The sequence below is a fragment of the Haliaeetus leucocephalus genome, unplaced genomic scaffold (genome assembly GCF_000737465.1).
Source record: "Haliaeetus leucocephalus isolate CR32 unplaced genomic scaffold, Haliaeetus_leucocephalus-4.0 Scaffold915, whole genome shotgun sequence".
Classification (NCBI taxonomy): Eukaryota; Metazoa; Chordata; class Aves; order Accipitriformes; family Accipitridae; genus Haliaeetus; species Haliaeetus leucocephalus.
Genome location: NW_010973351.1, coordinates 4,544,795 through 4,563,010, shown reverse-complemented (window position 1 = coordinate 4,563,010; position 18,216 = coordinate 4,544,795). Strand labels below are relative to the sequence as shown.

Genomic DNA, 18,216 nt, shown 5'->3' with positions numbered 1-18,216 from the left:
ATATAGCTTGAACAAAACCCGAAGTGTTGAAGGATCAGTGGGACCCAGACTTAAAAAAAAAACATTCAGCGTATTAGAGTTCCTTTATAAGGCTCTGTTTCAATGTCATTAATTCATAAGAAACCTTTTTCCCGCAACAGTATCCAACCACTACAGCATAAAAATGAAGGTACTGAACCAAGACAGAGTTACTTAATGACCTGGCACCTTACATAAAAATCTGTCACATCCTGGTGAGAATGACAATAACAACCACGAATGTCAGCGCGCAGTGGCAGGTCGTCAGAGACTGCCTGCGCACCGAGAGCCCCAGCGCGCTCCCGAGCAGCAGCCAGCACGCTCTGCTGAACCACCTTCACAAGCCTGCCCAGAAACAGAAACGACTTCTCGAGAGAGATGCCCCCCAAACCGAGAAATTCGTTTTGTTCTCAGAGTAGCAGCCAACAGGGCTCCTGAAACCAAAACTGCTCACAAAAACCCCATACGCTGCGGAACATTCCAAGTGACCGCAGACGTGCCCTGATTTAGCTTGAATCTTCCGTGGGGACGTTGAGGTACGTGCTCGTGCCGAGGGACTCGGGGTGTCCCACCACATCCTGGCTCAGCTGTAATGGGAGGACTGGTTTGCGGGGCTGCGCACCATCCCTTTGCGTACCGTGGTTTCTACAGACTGACGTGCCTTCCTCGTCCCCTCCGGGCAGACCTCCGTACTTGTTTGAAACGACTGTGCACCCAGTAAGCTGAAAGGGATAAAATAACTTTTCTTTCCCCGGAGGATGCAGTTCAGAATTTTAAAACCACCGAAGTCTGCTGGGGGAACCCGCTTTCCGCGTTTCTCTTTAACAGGTTTTATCCTCCTTGCTTTTGTTTGTGCCCGTTTCGCCATCTGGAACAATCTCTGTGCCGTCCTCCCAGACTAAGGCCAAGAGGTAAAGGCTAAAAGCCCCGTGATTTACAAGGATACTGCATGAAGGTTGACCTGCCTTCAGGTGCTGACTCATGGGAAAAGAAAAACCCAAAAACAAACCCACTGGCTGATTTTTGGCTTCAGAACTCCCTTTGAGTGGGAATGTGGTAGTGAAATCTTGGGAAGTAAAAGCAAGGAAGAAAGGAAAGAAGAGGAAAAACGTTTGACAGATGCATTCTCTTGTGCAGCAAAGACATAGCCTAAAAAGCTAAGCAAACACGCAAATCTTTTCTAAGTCTGTGCTCTAAGGGTTTCACACTTATTTCTTTTCCAAAGTTACAGCCATCTGAAGTTGAGAAACAATAATACGTGCTTTTTCACTCTGATAAGGTAGCTTTTCTCAGAAGACAGGTTAGCTCTCCAAAACATTATTTGGACATTTGAAAGCCAGCATCAAACTTTATGAATAAAGGTTTTTTCTTCTTTTTACATCCTCCCTCCCCACCCCCCAATTAGATTGCAGATGTACAACAAAGCTCCTTGCTACAGCAGCCTAATCCAAAAACAGCTTGTGGACTTTCCTCACCCTCCTCACTTGAGTTCTGCTTCTTCTAAAGGAAAAAATTCCCTCCCCTCCCTTGTCCTTATAATGAAAAAGCATCTGCAGTCTAGACAAAAATGTGATGCTCCTGTGGTCCAACAGATAATGACGATACAGAAACTGTTCTTTTCCTCCAGCTCGGAGTAATGTTGCAGGTCAACATCTAGTATCTAAGGTCAAACTGAGCTACAAATCCTACCTCTCCATACAGCAACCAGGAGAGCCATTATAAATGCTGCAGTTTCCAAAGAGCCTAGGCGCAGTTTAAGGGACACAGCCAAAGAAATGCACCTCGAGTTGGGTATTTCATCAATTTAACCTCATCTGAAAGCTCCTTTCTCTGTAGCTCAGAGATTAAGAATACACTTACAAGCAATTCATCAGCATCTGACTTCAGGCAACAGGTCAAAGAGGTCTTTAATACTCAGAATGAAGTCAAAGAACTTATCTAGGTGTGCTATCTGCAACCTTTAATGCAGACTGGCATGCAAAGGGTATGCAAGAGTTCAGCTTGAAGTTATGACTTTGATGCAGAAATTACTGGGTGAGGTTCTTGTAGAAAGCCAGAATAGCAGATCCATTAACCTGTCCACCAGATTTAGGCCAGGCTGATGTGTATTTAGATATTCACTTTGTTTTTGGAAACACTGGTTGAAATTTTTCAGTTGGAGAATGAATATTTATTTTTTAGGATGAAGACTGAATGAAAAAGCAGCCTTTTAAAAGCAATTAATATTTGTTAGGAAGAAGTCAACATAGATAATGTTTTTAGTTTTTCTAGAATATTTCACAATACATTTAGAAGGAGGTATTTAAATGTTATGCTTCAGACTCTGCCTCACAGAGTTAAGTCCATCCTGATTCTAAGAAAACACAACCTGCTGGGATTCACTGAAGTTCATGTCAGGTAAAAACAAGCATATTATTTTTGATCAGCTTCAACTCTGACCTGCCTGAAAGTTCATTTGTATGTATCTGTTTTTCTAGGGAACTGAAGTCTTTGACTTGAGGAAACAAGCTGTCCATAATTATCCAGGTGACGTGCCTGTTCTTAGCCTCCAAACGTCAACATGGACATCTCTTAACACAGCTCTCGCTGGATGGCTGGTTCAAAACTTCAGCTCTGTGATGCTTAGAAACTACCTACCTAGAAACTGTCCATGGTTAAGGCCCCAGACTTGAAGACCTGGTGCTGGTTTGCAGTCTTTGTAAGAACTGCTGTTAGATACAGTGTCTAAGAGAGCTTTGTGGGCTGCAGCTGTCTCTATCAATTGAAATTTCTAAATAAAAATCAATTCATGTGCCTTGAAGCCTTGAGCAGCTGATAAGCAGCTGTACAATAAATTCCACTTCTCTGAGAACACCACTACCACCCCAGAACCCTAGCTTTCCTTGCAAAAAAGAGAAAGTTGTTTTTTTCCTTAAAAAAATGTTGTCTTATGATTCCAAAGAGTCCCAAGTCAGTGCCACTGACAGAAGTCAGTGTGCAGAGTACATATTGTTGGATAAGCTAGAACATACTCCCTGTGCACATACCTATATGCTGTTGGAAAGCTGCCCTGGCATCCACTAAAAATGTGCGTATAAAGACAGATACTGAGGTGTTAGTTTCAGGTCCAAAATGCGTACACATAAGGCAAACATCAGTACGCTTTGCACCTTGCTTATACAGTCATATCCTGAGAGCACCTGCAGAGAGCCAAAGTTCTCTGAAAAAAACTGGTTCAGATTCACACAGCACCAGGTACGTCAGCAGGATGTTAGCTCAGATACCAAGAGACGATAATTCAAATGTTAATATAGTCTGCGCAGGTGAGAAAGGAAAGGGGAAAACCACAAGAATGCAGCCATCACTTTGAGTGACACTCCTCCCTTGATGATACACAAAAGTTGCATGTAAGAAGTATCATCAGTTCGGTCAGAAAAGGTGTAGGACGTATTCACGTAAAATGAAAGGCGGCCAAACTCAAAAGCCTAGCGTACATCAGATGCATAAGCCACAGCAGGGGAATCACATTCTGACAATCTGCATAAGCAAAGCTTACTCTGCATTGAGCATTCAGAAGAGTGCCTGCAATTACTTCTCCTGATTCATCTGTACCCTGTATAACTTGATATAATTTAATATTTTCCACCCTTCTTTTCTGGTGTGCAGCATCATCAAGCTCTGCGAGATAACATTTAATTTTACGTTACGTGTTGAGCAGCTTCTAATGTAATTAGTCTTAATGTAATAGCGTAATTTGGTTTTGGATGGGAAGATTTACAAAGAAAATTAGAATAAATGAATGCACAAGGCACCAGCTGGTGCTTATACCTACTCCCACATAAGAAGAATATTGCTATTTGCAATCCTATGAAAGATGAGATAATTTGGATAACAAGGATCAACAAAGGGTGATGCAGCAGTTGGTCTAAACAGAAAGAAATCCGCAGACAAATCCTGAACCATGTGGGATGTAAAGCATGCCAAAGCTGGTAGCAATCCAAAAGCGTGTTATAAGGGAAAATAAATATTGCAGTCCATAAATGTACCACATGGTGCACGACAGCGAGTGGCAACACCGACAAGAAGAGTAATAACTGACCAGCCAACTTGCGGGCTTCAGTTGAAGAGGGCTCTTGACTAACAACACTTGGGCACCTGTGCCTCAGAAATGCAGGAACCTGAGTTTACACATTTGATCAGTATTTTCCATGAGAGGCTGCATAATCTCCGTCCTTGGAGGTTTTCAAAATTCAGCTAGACAAAGACATGGCTGACCTGATCTAGTGTTGGTCACAGTCCTGCTTTGAGCAGGAGGCTGGACTAGATGACCTCCGGATGTCCGCTCCGATCAACAGTTCCATAATTCTACGATAAATAACTAAAATTTCTCAGAAACAACATCAATTACTATTTCAATTTTCCAAAACATAACCTCAAAATAGTGTATCTATTTTAACATCTGGATAATCTTGTGTGTGTAATGGTAAACAACTACTCACAAAATGAAGACTAATATTCAGCAGATGAAGAAGGCGTTAGTGTTCACATGTACCAGCTCTTGAAGACCTTTAGCCAGACCACCTGAATCAGACATGTATCATGTCTAAACTTTCCTGAACTCCAAGTGACCACGAAGAAAAAAAGTATATTATCAGCAAATCCTGTTGCCAGATAATTCCTGTCTTACAAATTTGACTTCAGTTGCTTACCAAACTTTGTTAAACTTTAGGCATTTTTGCTAATGGTTCCACTGTCTGACTTGTCCCAAGATGAAAGTTTGACTTGGCAAACAGGCTATGCCCAAGGACAGCCAGTATTTTGCCTAATTTTTCCATTAGCAGTACTAGCAGTTCCTGACATCTGGAGTATTTTGGTCTAATTCTTCACTCACTGGAATTCCTGAAGCTGGTACAGCAGAGTTGTACTGGGGATTACATTTGGACATATTTGAAGAAAAGAACAAAATAAGAAAAGCGTAGACCTTTATGTTAAATATAGTCAAACTCTGTGTGTGTGAATCTGTGTGCACATGCACACACATATACATACTATAGGCTTATCCAGGTGGTCATAGCCAGAAAGAAAACAGATATTTCCAAGAGTTTTCAGGAGAAGTTCATGTATAGGCACTAGGAAAGTTGTACAGATGGTCCTTCTGTCTGGCAAAGCTTTGAGTAAGGAAAGGAATAGTGGAAGGAATTCTCTTGATGGGGTTCTGTGCTTAGCCATATATTTATTACATTTAACAAATGAAGCAGGCTGGCAATTAGGTGGTATACTTCTGGAAAGAAAGTTCAAAAGGTTATCTTTCTAGCAGCTCATCCCTTTACTAAGAAATGGGTGAGGTTTATAAAATGGTAAAGAGATGACTATGTGATTCACATTTGCTTGATATGCTGCAGGAGAGAAACCTCTGCATCCCTAATCACTAAACAGGGTGGGCCTCTGATCAAGAGGAGGGTGTGACCAGAGGTGATAAGAAATCGGGTGACTACAATTTTCATTTTTATATTTCCTACAATATTTTATACTTCCTTCATTATACAAATGTTCTGGCAGACAGCCTGAACCCTGATCTCTCAAGGCTAAGAGAATCCCAGCTGGAGGCAGGTGATGAGAGCCTTACCAAAACTATATATAAGAACATGCAGTAATCTCAAACCTGAATTAAATTAGATATCTAATCAGCGAATTCTCCCAGAACACTTCTCCCTCGACACCTCCATCTGGACACTGAGTCAGATACCTGGGTGTAAGGAAGTTTCTAAAAGACAGGGAAATAACCGCTGTTACTTCCTCATAACCCCTTCTGGCCCATTCGGCACCATGACAGGTCCTTCTCTTAAAACACTAAAGAAGAAAACGTTCTGTTAGAAAGGCTTTTCTAGCTCTAGTGGAAGATTAATTCCTCTTGTTGGTCATAAAAAGGAGTGACATGATTGCTGCCTCCCTTGCAGACTTGGGCCCTACATCCCAAAAGAAATACCATTAAAAATCACTGCAAAATGACTGGCGTTGCAAATTCCAAACTAGACTGATGTTCCCACAAACACATTTTTACCACATGCCTTAACAAAGCATGCCTCACTATGCAAGGTGGTAACTGCAAGCTAACTGTGTCTCTTCTTGATTCGATACGGGCAGTATAAAAAGCAAAATAATGCAAATATATAAATAACCCATTTTTTCAGGTATTTCTTTTTCCAGAAATCAACATTATGTTCTGCTTTGTCCAAAATGCTTATGCCCCGGCTATATAGCTTGGCTGTACTTCTCTGTACGTATTACGTGGGTGTCGATGAAAATATGTGTGCTTTCAAGTCTGTTACATCAGAGCTGTAACAAAGACGCATCTAACTCTTCCTGGTAGGACTCCTGTGTCTTATCAAGATAACTCTCCTATTTAACCCACTTTTGAAATTCCCCTCCCGTTAGTTGCTCTCGTTTCACTTTGTCCAGCTGAAAGCTCTGTCATCTGCAGCCTGGATGGATCCAGCCGAGGTAACCGTACAAATTCCCCTCCTGCCACTGGCCAGACCTGCGGATCTGCTAGGGGTTATCAGCAAAGCAGCAGGGTCAGCAAGAGCAATGGATGACTGTGTCCCAATTCGTAGTGCACTATATCAGTCTTAATTGAGGATTAAGGAGAGTATAAGTTAGGACGCTGCAGCACGTATTGGGTTATTGAGTCACCAGCTTTTTCCTCACTGAATGTGGGAACCAGCACTTGAAACAGTCTGGGAGAAAAAAAAAAATCCTATCCAGAGGAGGGAAAGCTATAGAAACATATAGCAATGCTCTCCAAAAGCAGGGAGAAGAGAGGACTGTACTCCTCTGCAGTTCCACAGTTCTCCTGCAGCTCAATCTGATGTGCACAGGTTAGCTATTAACAGGCAGATCAGGAGACAACCCTGCGCTTCCAGCCTGTGCACCAAATGACAGAGCAAATTTCACAAGCTTTCCCTTCCTGAAAGCTGACAAAATAGTGCAATTTCAGCTTCAGCTGTGGGGTTTTTTTTTCCCCATATTTAAAATGACTTAGATATAGAACCATCCACAGTTTGCCAACAGACACAGAAAACAGGTGAATAAACTGACTGATAGATGACGACTTTGTGTAAGCACGACATCATTCCAAGGCCATGCCCAACAAAATGACTGGAGACCGGCTCGTAGCGAAAGTGGCTATACCACACATACATATGAGTAATTACTAGCTGAACCAGAACTAATGCTACAAAGAGCTATAGCAATTGTTAGCCAAATTGAGTCTGCCGTGGCAGATGCTAAAATAATTGCTCAGGGGGATTACAGGCTATAGCCGAGAAGTTAATTCATTAGAAGCGTAATCTTCAGAGTGGCAATGGACGAGCAGACAAAATGGTAGCAGAGAGAGCACAATTCTTTAATCAAACAAGCACTACTGCCCTCCTTCCTCACCTTCTATTTCCCTATTTGTATGAACAACTCATGCTTCAGTTAATGAACAAAACTGCATATGTTTGTTTACTAGCTAGCCTGAACAAATTTCCCAGTGTCTTGGGTTTGGAAAAAACCAGAACGTTTTGCTAGTGCATTGTACAGTCATCAGTAATCCAATACATAAAGTCACTGTCCCTGCTATAAATCCCTTGCATGAAAAGAGTGGAGTATTGTTAAATAGCTGTGACAGATACTGGTTTCACCTGGCAAGATATTTCGGGAAACAAATATTCCTCAAACATTCATATAGGTATTGTCTACAGGAATGTCTGCATGGGTACTCGCAGGAGTAAAAATTATATTCTACGGGGAGGGCTTTTTTACAAAGGATACTTGTTTATTTCTCAACTAAAGAAGAGAACTCCCAGGTGACTTGTCTGACCAGTATGAACTAACCCTTGGCTCTACTCGGATGCAATTCCTAGCAGAGCAAAGGCTCATTTATGTCCAGCCCAGTCCACAAAATAGAGGTTATAGAGGATGTCATTGGCAAATCGGTCACATGCTGGCTATCTGCAAAGGTGCATATGTCCCTGCAGAAAGGGAAGCCACTTGAAGGAGAAAGAGAATTGGTTAGACACTGAATTTATTTTCCATTATTTTTTGAGATTTGAACGCAGGCTGTTAAAATTAGTCTAGCCCTGAGCATTGATTACTTGTATATATGCACCTCCAGGACACAGACACAAAGCAATAAAACAATACCATTTCATTTGGCACAACTAACTGTAGAGGAAACAATGCTTGACATAAACTAGATAAAAATAAATATTAGGCAAATATACACCAGACTGCTGCTTACTGAGAACTCCAAAGTGGCTTTTATGAGTTTATAAGCTTGGATGTGTGCAAAAGAAAATAGCAAAATTAGCTTTGCAGCCAGGTTGCCATCCTAACTCATGCTGAATAGTACTTCACCTCACAAAGCACACAACTAATTTACAGCTCAGCGTGATGAAGCAGGAGAGAATCTATTGCAACATGTAAAATAGGAAGGCTTTCCTACAGATATTATGCAGAAGTTCAGCAAAGGTCAGTATGGAAAACAAGTCTGTAGCCACGCTCCAAATCACCCCGGGCTTTACAAACCAGGTCCTCCTGGACTGCTTCTGGAAGTGACAGCAACCCAACAAAGGGTACTGTGGCAAAGACAGTACAGGAAACCCATTTCTATTAAATGAAGAGGTCACTGTGTAACATACATGATGGATTTTCTCAGGGGTCCTAAGAAAGTTTCGTAGAGGTCTAAAAAGGGCAATGGCAGAGGAGAAAAGGTAGCTGCTTTCACTAAGCAAACATAGCAGCTCTGCCAGTCCAATCTAATCAGAAAGGAAATTTTAAATGAAATATTTTTTGAAGACTATTGCTGATTTATCACCATATAGGAAAGATACACATTTGAAAAAAGGGTTGACAAATTTTCACAACCATAACTGTTTCTGAGTTCAGAATGATTTAATTTGTCAGACATAATTCATTACCCCCCTCATCCAGACTTTTCTGTAAGATGCTTAAATGTCTGCTTTCAGTTGCAAGAGTCACCACCAGAAAGTTATAAAATAAAATCGTGAGATGACTAGTGCTCTAGTACATATGTATATTACATATATATAGCACATACACTAGCATAATTAGCTGATTAGCAGCCAGTGTGATTGCCATCCTTTAAACCCATAAATTTTTTTCATCAAACTTCCCTCTTAGATTTGGACACTAAATATGTCCAAAGTGATGGCACTACCACACATATAGAGGCAGGCAATTTCCAAATACCCATGGTGTAACCTCCTCTTTAATGACCTGCTGAAAGACAGCATACTGTGCCATTCAAATAATGTTTACAATTAATATGCCTCTTCAAAATGGCCACCTCAAAAAAGACTACTATCCACTAACAACAGACTAAAAGTACAATCCAAAGTAGTTACCACTGCCTGCAAATGAGGCATTTTTCTGAAGGCTGGATATCAAATGCCTTTTTTTTCTGCAAAAAAACCCTTGCACAAATCAGAAAAACACAAACACGGGTATATTCAGTTTGGACACCTAGCACGTTTCTGATAAAAAAGTTATGAAAACTGACTCATTTTTATATAAGCTTTTTTAAGTTTGTCACTAGACCTGATTTTTTTACCTTGACATTTTATCAATTGTTTAAATATATACACTCGGTCTGATTTTTAAAGTTGAGTTTTTATTAATTCTTCAACTATATCTGATATATGTGTATAAAATAAGCACTCTTCTGACAGACACATTCTCCTCAGGTCATCACTTGGTGAACTTTACACAGCAGCTTGGGGATGAGCAAATTGACCTGTAGCACCTGTTTGAGACAACGTTTGGAAAATGCCTCACTACATCATGCACTTATTTGATGTTTTCCCTACGGACAAGAAGCAACAGACCTTACATTAGGGTCCTGCAGGCTGGAGGTCTTACTGGGATTTACAAAAGAGGTCTCTTCTTTCACAGCCTGTTAAAAGAAGGAGTCAAAGTTTAGTACAACATCTATATACTTAGGATAATAAAACTGTTTATTAAAAAAATATTCCTGGAAGCTGCCCAGAAAATTGCAATACTCAAAATGCCTACTCTGCCCAGATTTAAAAGGCACAGTGATTTTTCTTTTTCACCTCTTACAGTTGAGATCCACTATGATGAGCTACAATGTACAATGTGCAGAGCAATAGTGTTAGGAAGAGATTGGCTAGGGATAAAGGAGGAGAGAGAAAGGAACACTGATATTTACGGTTCCTCGAGAAAGCATTTGAGCAGAAATAACAAAAATCAACCCAGGCAAGCATACTGTAGTTGAGTTGTTCTTTTAATTGGAGTAGAATAAATATTTATGTAGTCTAATCAAAATAACGATGCCAACTTTTCATTCGGTCTTTGAAAAATTAATTGAAAAATGGAATCCCCCACATATAATCACACTGTACATGCAATTCACAGAAAATCTCACCCACTACTGCTCTCTGCTAAATTACAGTCCTGTCTCTCACATACCATTTGTATATAGAGTTGAAAATACTAGTATTGCAAAATGACTTACATGAAAATTGCTTGATTACCCAGAAAACAACCAATGCGGGCAGGTGTCGGGTTATACTCTTCAACTGAGATGCAGGGTTCCACAATTCCTGTGTCAAACACTGCACCCCTCTACAGAAAATACTGGCTGAAGACACAAGAGTATCTCCAAATCAGTAATGGACTTGGCAGGCTCTGACATTTCCATTCTGCTAAATGGATAGAAGGGAACTGATATGGTCCTACGACAGAGGGATTTTTCGGTGTTCAATAGCTGAACCATAATAATTTGAGGCCATCGGTCCAGATCAAACGGAGTTAAATGTGTCAGTCTCATCCTCTTCAAAAAGGATGAGACAGGTTCCTTCAAATCCATCAAATCCAAATCAAAGGATTTTACAGGCATGTAAAAATACTGTAAATTTGATGTGAGACCTTCCATTCAACACAAATTGATAGATTTCATTTGAGGGTACTCATAAGAAAGAAAATCAAAGCTGAGTTTCTTCTACACCTTAGCAATGAACCACAAAATATCAGTAGGGATGCTCCGTGCTTGGGGAAATCACCCAAGCTGTGGCAGTTTTAGATTCGTTTCTCCCTTGTGCCAGAGAGAACAAAACCCTCATGGTCACTCCCCAGGTCATTATTTACCAGAGCATCAGCCATGGTGGGAACAGACTGTTCCAGTTTGTACACACAATTAACTGTACGGACAATTAAACTGGAACCACTGGGAGCGTGGCAGAAAGTGAACTTTGTCCTGGGTGTACTCCAGCCCAGGCAAATACCTGAGGTGATGGTTGCTTCCACAACCCTTCGTGTTAGAGTTGTTACACCTTGGATATTGATGCCAAACCCACCATTCTGCAGAGAGGGGACCCTCTGAACCTCATCAGCAGGTTTGTCCATCTCCTGGGGGCTAGGTTACACAGAAGAAGCTAGTTTACAGCTGGTTTACTCAGAGGAGAACAGGATCAGCAGTAGGAACTGGAGAAGCTCCAGCCCAACATAGCGCTCTTACGTATTTGGGATTAATCTCCCTCAGCCAGAGGTTTCCTCAGTCCTGGGCAAATGCTCTAAACGTTAAGGAATCGAATAAAAGTGGGACATAATCACACTGTCACCACCATTGTAACTCAGCCAGCAAATGTTTTGCAGCTAAGGTTTTCAGTAAATTAGCGTCACACTGTGAATAATTTCAGGACTGGGAGTGCAATTTCTGTATTTTAATAAATTCATAACTTCAAGAAATTTAGCTCAGCTCTAGAAACCTTTTTTTTTTTACTGGTCTTCCAGTAGCTCTGTCTAGCATAATGTTTATGCAAAACCTAGTGCTTCCTTGAAAGGAAAGAAAATGTTTTTAAGGAATTGAAAGCACTGAAAATCATTCTTTGTTGGCGTAGATGAGCACTGAAGTAATATTTCTTTGTTCTACAGAAACTATAATGCTTTTTATAAAGCTGTTGGGTTTCTGAAAGCTGTAAACATGAATCCAGCTGTCAGAAACTTAATACACAGTCTCCTCTTCCATGCTGATGTCTTAACAACATTTTATTGTTAAGCCTGACAAGCTAGCTGCTTATTATGTGTCAAATTGGCTACTTTTTAAAATCATAAATTTTGCTTTATTCCAATTTTCACCAAATTAATTGAGCTGCATTTTAAGATGCGCTTGAACACAACAATAGAAAAGAGAATACAGAGATCAAGGATGCGATGCAGGGGCTGTGACCAGGAATTAAGTGATTAAAATTCCACCTACTTAAACGCTATAAGCCATGGACCTCATTAGCCAGTTGAGAGGGCTTCCCTGTATTAGTCCCTAATAGCTGATCCTTGGTTTCTTCTCAGTTCTGTGACTCCATTAGCACTTTCTTCTGCCTTCTCTGCATTGGAAGGCTAAACCTTCCACAAATCACACTCACTAACCACACAAGGACCTCCTCAACTTTACTGAAAAGATATGAGCGTAAACCAAGGCTTACACTTGTACACAACTCTCACGATCTAATTCCCAGATGGTTTGCCTTCATCTGAAAACAAGTGCATGTGCTAGGGCCAGGATTTGGGTTTCCACTGCAGGATGCCCTCCATCAGTGGAACACGGGATTTTAGGCAAGGCTAGCAGGAGGTACGTGGTGGGGAACATACATGGAGCGCTGGGCAGTGGCTCTGTCACCCACAGAAAATACAGCACTGAGCCATGTAAGGAGACAGAGGCAGAAGCACGGAGCTGCTCAGATCTTCTTAACTAAGGCAGATTTTCTCCTCACCCAGAGGCTGCTGCTCTGAGAGGGAGAGGTTTCAGGGCACAGCAAGACCTGGAAATTTCATTTATACAAAAGCAGATTCATTTAACAACTATCCAAAGAGAAACAAGCTGGCTCTTCTGGTTACCACACTGCAAAACAAACAAAATTAAAGGTCGATCCGTATAATCCATCCACACAATGCCATTCTCTTTTCTTATCTGCACTGGGCCCAGAGCAAAAGAAAAATTATTAATGTTCCAATTTCATATGCCATTAACTTTCTGGATGGTGTTAGAAACAAAGATAAAGCATTACTTTATCATACTAGAGACGAGAAACATGCCTGGACAGAAATGCCATTGTACGGGCTCTCTTCAGAGATGATTGCTAAGGAATACTAGTTTCACCAAAAGATGAAAAGAGAAGAAAAACATCTAAGTAATACCAAATTTTGCCCACAGCTGCCTAAGCGATCTTACCTTTGGGCTGCCAGGCTGACCCTGACGGTTTTCAGACGGCTTTTCAGTCGACTCCTGACTACCCACAACCCCTGCTGCTGTCCCTTGGAGCCTCGGAGAGGGAGTGGATGCTCCAGGGATACTACATCAGACCCTGCTGAGCTTTCCAGCCCGGGTGGGAACGTTTTCTGGCCCGTGGGAGCAACTCCACGTATGAATTCCTAAGCCCTGGTGGCTGGATTTGCCTAGTGAACAGCAGCTCCTATTTTCTTCTGAAGGATGAGTTAGCCCCAGGATGATGGGGAACAGGACCTCGAAAGGGGAATTGGTTGCTCTGGGGGAACGCAGGAAAGACACAACTTTGGCTGCAGCCTTCTGTGCTTCCGCACGGACAACTAATTTTGGCTGGGACCGCAGGCTGGTGAGCCTCCAGCGGGGCATGGAGCGAGGCAGGCTGTGTTCTTCAAACCTCGAGCAAGCGTCTCGGGGAGCTGGTGCCCTCTGTGCCTCTCCTCCATCACAAGGGGCATCGCTGCGGCTCTCACCCCATCTGATTCGCAATAGGAATATCTTGAATAAGCAAAAAAAGACTGCATGAAGAATCTGATCACTGCAGCCAAGGAGGGGTGTCAGGTTCTCATCTGAGAAAGACATGGGTCTGGAAGGCTTATATGAAACATATGAAGTCTCTCATTTAGCAATTTCACAAAGTTGCCAGCTGCAGAAAGAAAGGGGGAGCAACGCAGCTTTCACACGTTTGGAGGTCTTCAAAGGTAAGGAAGCAATGGTTCTCGCTGCAGCGGCCTGGAAATACTTCTCTGTCTTGGCTCTTTCTGGCTCCACAACGGTGCTAAGGAGGCCTGAAGCGTACCAAATGTTTCAGCTCTTCGTCAACTTTTTTTGTCATTTGTCAGCCACGCCGATTGCTGGCTCATCTCATTAGATAATACAGGCTAAGCAGCACATCATCAGGAAGAACGCCCTGCCAAGGTAAACCTACCTTGGTGATTTAATACAGCAAATGTATCCTTTCAGGCAGAAAAGCATCGCGGTTCCGTCTCTTGGGAACAGACTATGTTTTTCTCCCTCTGAACAGGGCCTGGTACCATGTGTCTCCTGGCCTATGGCGGGGCTCCTGCACATCACCGCAATTAACAGTACTTGTCTAATCACGTACTAGCACTTACAGACATGCCAGCTAGGAGACATAGCTGACATACCCACAAGGCGTTGTCACAGTCCTGTGACACCACTGCCACATTTGCCTCCAGTATCCCAGGGAATAAATCCAAGATTTCCCTTTTCCCACATTCTGTTTATCTAAATCCTCCCTCCCTTCTGTACCCCAGCAAGGCTGCCGCATCATTTGCTCAGCTCCTTCCCCGACTTTGAGGTATCATTGCTGACACACTTCTAATGAGCTGCCATGTATCATATATTGATCATCCTGGCCCCCACACATTCAAAATCTTGTATTTTTATACCTCTGACACCCTTCATTTCTTGCAGCCTCGCTTTTAAAGTTGAGCAAACCTGTTTCCCTGTAGTGACTGAACACCGAGGGTTTGAAGCTGAGCCATTTTTAAATTCCATTCTTATGAGCAATTATAACTGACGTGATGTTGTGCTCGCTGCTGTTCCAGTCGAGAGTCCCAGCGCGGTTGCTTCTTTTTCCTTAGCCTGAAATTCGCCAGTGAGTTTATTGCTCATCCAAGTGGGTGACTAACAGCAACAGCTTTAGCAAGGAAGGCATCGTGTACATAAGGAGCTGTGCAAGCTTCCCCCACAGCCCGAACACCTCAGCTGTGACCTGTTGTACTCACGTAATTCCAGTTCTGATCTCTGCGAAGACTCTCAAACTGTGCAGTAGCTCTGTGCTGTGAATAAGGATGGGAGGAGGAGGAAGGGAGGAGAGGGAAGCAAATAGCATCTAATTCACGACGGAAAGAGGTTAAAACGTTGGAAAAGCTGATCCTTTCAAGGTACTTAAGTCAACATATAGTGAAAGCTAAGAACTCCTCTGGGGATCCAGAAGGATTTGTTTAAGTCCTATTATAAGAAAGATCGCATAAGATTATAAATCCTCAAGTGTCTTCCCCTCACCTACTCTATTTTCATTCATGACCTGATTAGGGTTTGAATCCAGATCCCCTTAAGTGAATAAAGCTCCAAAGACCCAGCTCACACAAAGACAGCCAATTTTTTCTAGCAATACATGGCAAAAGCACCTGGACTTTGAAGTTGACAAGTCCTTACGCTTGAATCTGTCCTTAAAGGAGACAGCACAACGAAAAACGCAAAGAATCATCAAAAATGTAGCTAAGACACACTAGTGCTGTGAGTCACCTCACTCATGCGCCCTTTCTACCATAAATAATGCATAGATCCCAGTCTCACTTACATTGGCAGCCGTGGCTTGCACCTATGTAGAGAGCACGGGCTGCAGGATGACACCGGTACCCTTGCGTGTCCAGAAACATTTTGGGTACCACAGTCCAGGCCTTCCCCTGAGGCGACTCTAGATAGCACAAGCAACCTGCACTGACTCACATATTTGCAATACTTAAAGCAAACCCACATGATCATAGGTCTGTATTTGTTTCTAGGACAGGGAGGAAAAAGAGACAGATGGCTATCGACCTGGCCTAAAAATTTACATGTGTATAAGCTTGTGAAGAAAGTTAGTGTGTGAAAGGGGCTAGAGGACTGAACGTCCCTTTGTTCAGTGTAAATGTCCCTTTGTTTACGAAGAATCAAGGCAGGGGAATCAATTGCTCAAGAACCCAAACCTCGCTGATAGAAGATGCCTCCCGCCAGCCCAGAGCTTCCCTTGGCGTTGATAAAGCAGAAGCGAAGGGGATTTTGTATGCTCTCTGTAAATAACTCCGCATCTCCAAACTACCTTTTCCCACCACTTTTTTCTCAACCAACAGCGCGTAACATTCAGTGCGGAACAGCTCGGTGGTAATGTCACCTCTGTTTGTCTTCCACAAACTGCATTGCAAAAAAGTATCTTAAAAATGAGCTTGGCCTTCCCTAGCCTGCAGAGGGGAGTAATGCAAAAATCAGCTGCAGTAGAAATCTATGAGAAATGGGGTCTCGGTTGCTTCCCTGCGCTAACCTGCTAGACTTACATCGACCCAAGGATTTAGGAAAGCTTGGGTAACAGGTGGAGAATACAAACACCACTTGTAGAAGACAAACTACTAGAACACAACACACACCGCCCGCCAAAAGAAAAAGCCCTGCTGAGATAGCTGTACGTTTGCTCAGGAGTGTGTGCTTAATTCTAAGGATAATTAGGATTTGCCCGGAGCCAAAGTGGATATAAATAGCAACCAAAACCTGCTAGTATCTTTCCTCCATCAGTTGGGCCATGAACTGTTTGGCAAAAGGGACTCTTTGTGATACTAACAAGTCTGCTCAATCACAGTGTATCAGCACTGACTCATGCAAGCTGCAGAGGGGTTTTAAATGCCAGGGAGAGCTGGTCTTTTGTATTCTGGCAGCTCCTCACTGCTGCTTTATACCACTCCCTCTCAAATGAAGAGTCTGGAATAAATGCAAAAAAAGGAAGCAAAAAAAAAAAAAAAGAAAAGATGTCAGCTGCTTCACAGTGTTTAGTGCTCCCCTGGAGCTTAATTATGTGGGAACTGTGATATGCAGTCTGTCGGCTAGAAGGTGGCAGATCCCTGTGGCAGAGTTTGAAAGGTGTGTTGTGAAACACTACTCCTTTGCTCTAGACCTACAGACACCGTATGGCATGCCCTGTGCAAACCACAGGTTCCCACAGTCCTGTGTGGGTTCCTCACGTTTCTCACCTGCCGTGTCTGCGGCAGCATGCTCCCGGATTCGGCTCCCAGCATCCCCGTGCACACTTTAGTTCAATTTTCCAGCTAGCAGAATGGCACGTAAATTATTTCCATCTTCCACCAAATAAACAAACTCACTCGTGTTAGTTTCCTGCTGCTCTATAACTCTAAGCCACATGCAGGGCTCAGTGATCGGCACCATAAACTTACAAATTTTTGGTCTCTAAGTCAGGTCTGTAGCTATGGGAGATGGTGTATTGCCCCCTAGGAATGCGATAAACAGCTCTTCAGCATAATTCTGAAATGAAGCAGTGCAGAGACCATCTTCCAGAGTATATTTTCAAATGTATTGCATAATTTCCCCTGTTTTTATTTTTTAAATCATAAGCATTGGAATCATTCATTTCTAAGGCTCTCTCTTGTGTTGGTGTCTAGCTGTCATAAAGAAAGAAAACTACAGAAAATTTCTGTCCCAGTTTATGTTTTCCACTTGCAAACATTCACTCCATTCTCAGAATTAACAAGGAACAGCTTCTTCTTCTACTACATGCAGGAGGTGCCTTCATAAACTTGTCACATCCTGATGTTAGTAGCATATGGTATTGAAAAGATTCCTACTGCTTAGAGAGAGAGCTGTTACAAATATTTCAAGCAAGAGTTTGTTAATTTTGGATCTGATCCTACAGTGCACCAATATTTTTCTCATGCTTCTACACCTAACTGTATAATGAAGATGCCCCATGAAGTTTCATAAAGAATGAGTTAGACCATAGATTTTGGGGGCCTTTAAAAGAACATTTCATTTCAAATAGCATGTGCATAAAAGACAGAGTCTGGTTCTTTCTTCTTCCTTTTACAAAGCAGAGGAGTAAATCCTCATCTTTTTTGTGATACCATGAAATAAAGGAAGATCTATGCTGTACATGAGGAAAACCAGCCTGTCTTGCTTTACAGCTCGAGGAATATAGGCTGTGCCTTACAGAACCTAGATATACTTCTTGCTCTGGCTGCCTTATAAGTTGAAATATGACAGTACAGAAAACAAGAGATGAGAAATTGGAGTCTTAAGAATAAGGCCAGAAGGCAGGAGTTCTCAGGGATTTAATATGGAACTGGTGTCAAAAGATAGAATTGGGCAGAGGATAACACGGTTAGTCCTCCAGATATACTGGGCAG

The 18,216-nt window shown here is 42.2% G+C and overlaps 1 protein-coding gene across 1 annotated transcript in view; it reads right to left on the bottom strand.

Annotated features, from left to right (window-relative positions):
* Positions 1-18,216, bottom strand: part of EPB41L4B (erythrocyte membrane protein band 4.1 like 4B) — a 195,098-nt gene that overhangs the window by 34,878 nt on the left and 142,004 nt on the right. The window contains exon 23 of the mRNA XM_010583595.1: positions 9,888-9,955. Within this exon, the coding sequence (XP_010581897.1) occupies positions 9,888-9,955 (68 nt within the window). The remainder of the gene's footprint in view (positions 1-9,887; positions 9,956-18,216) is intronic.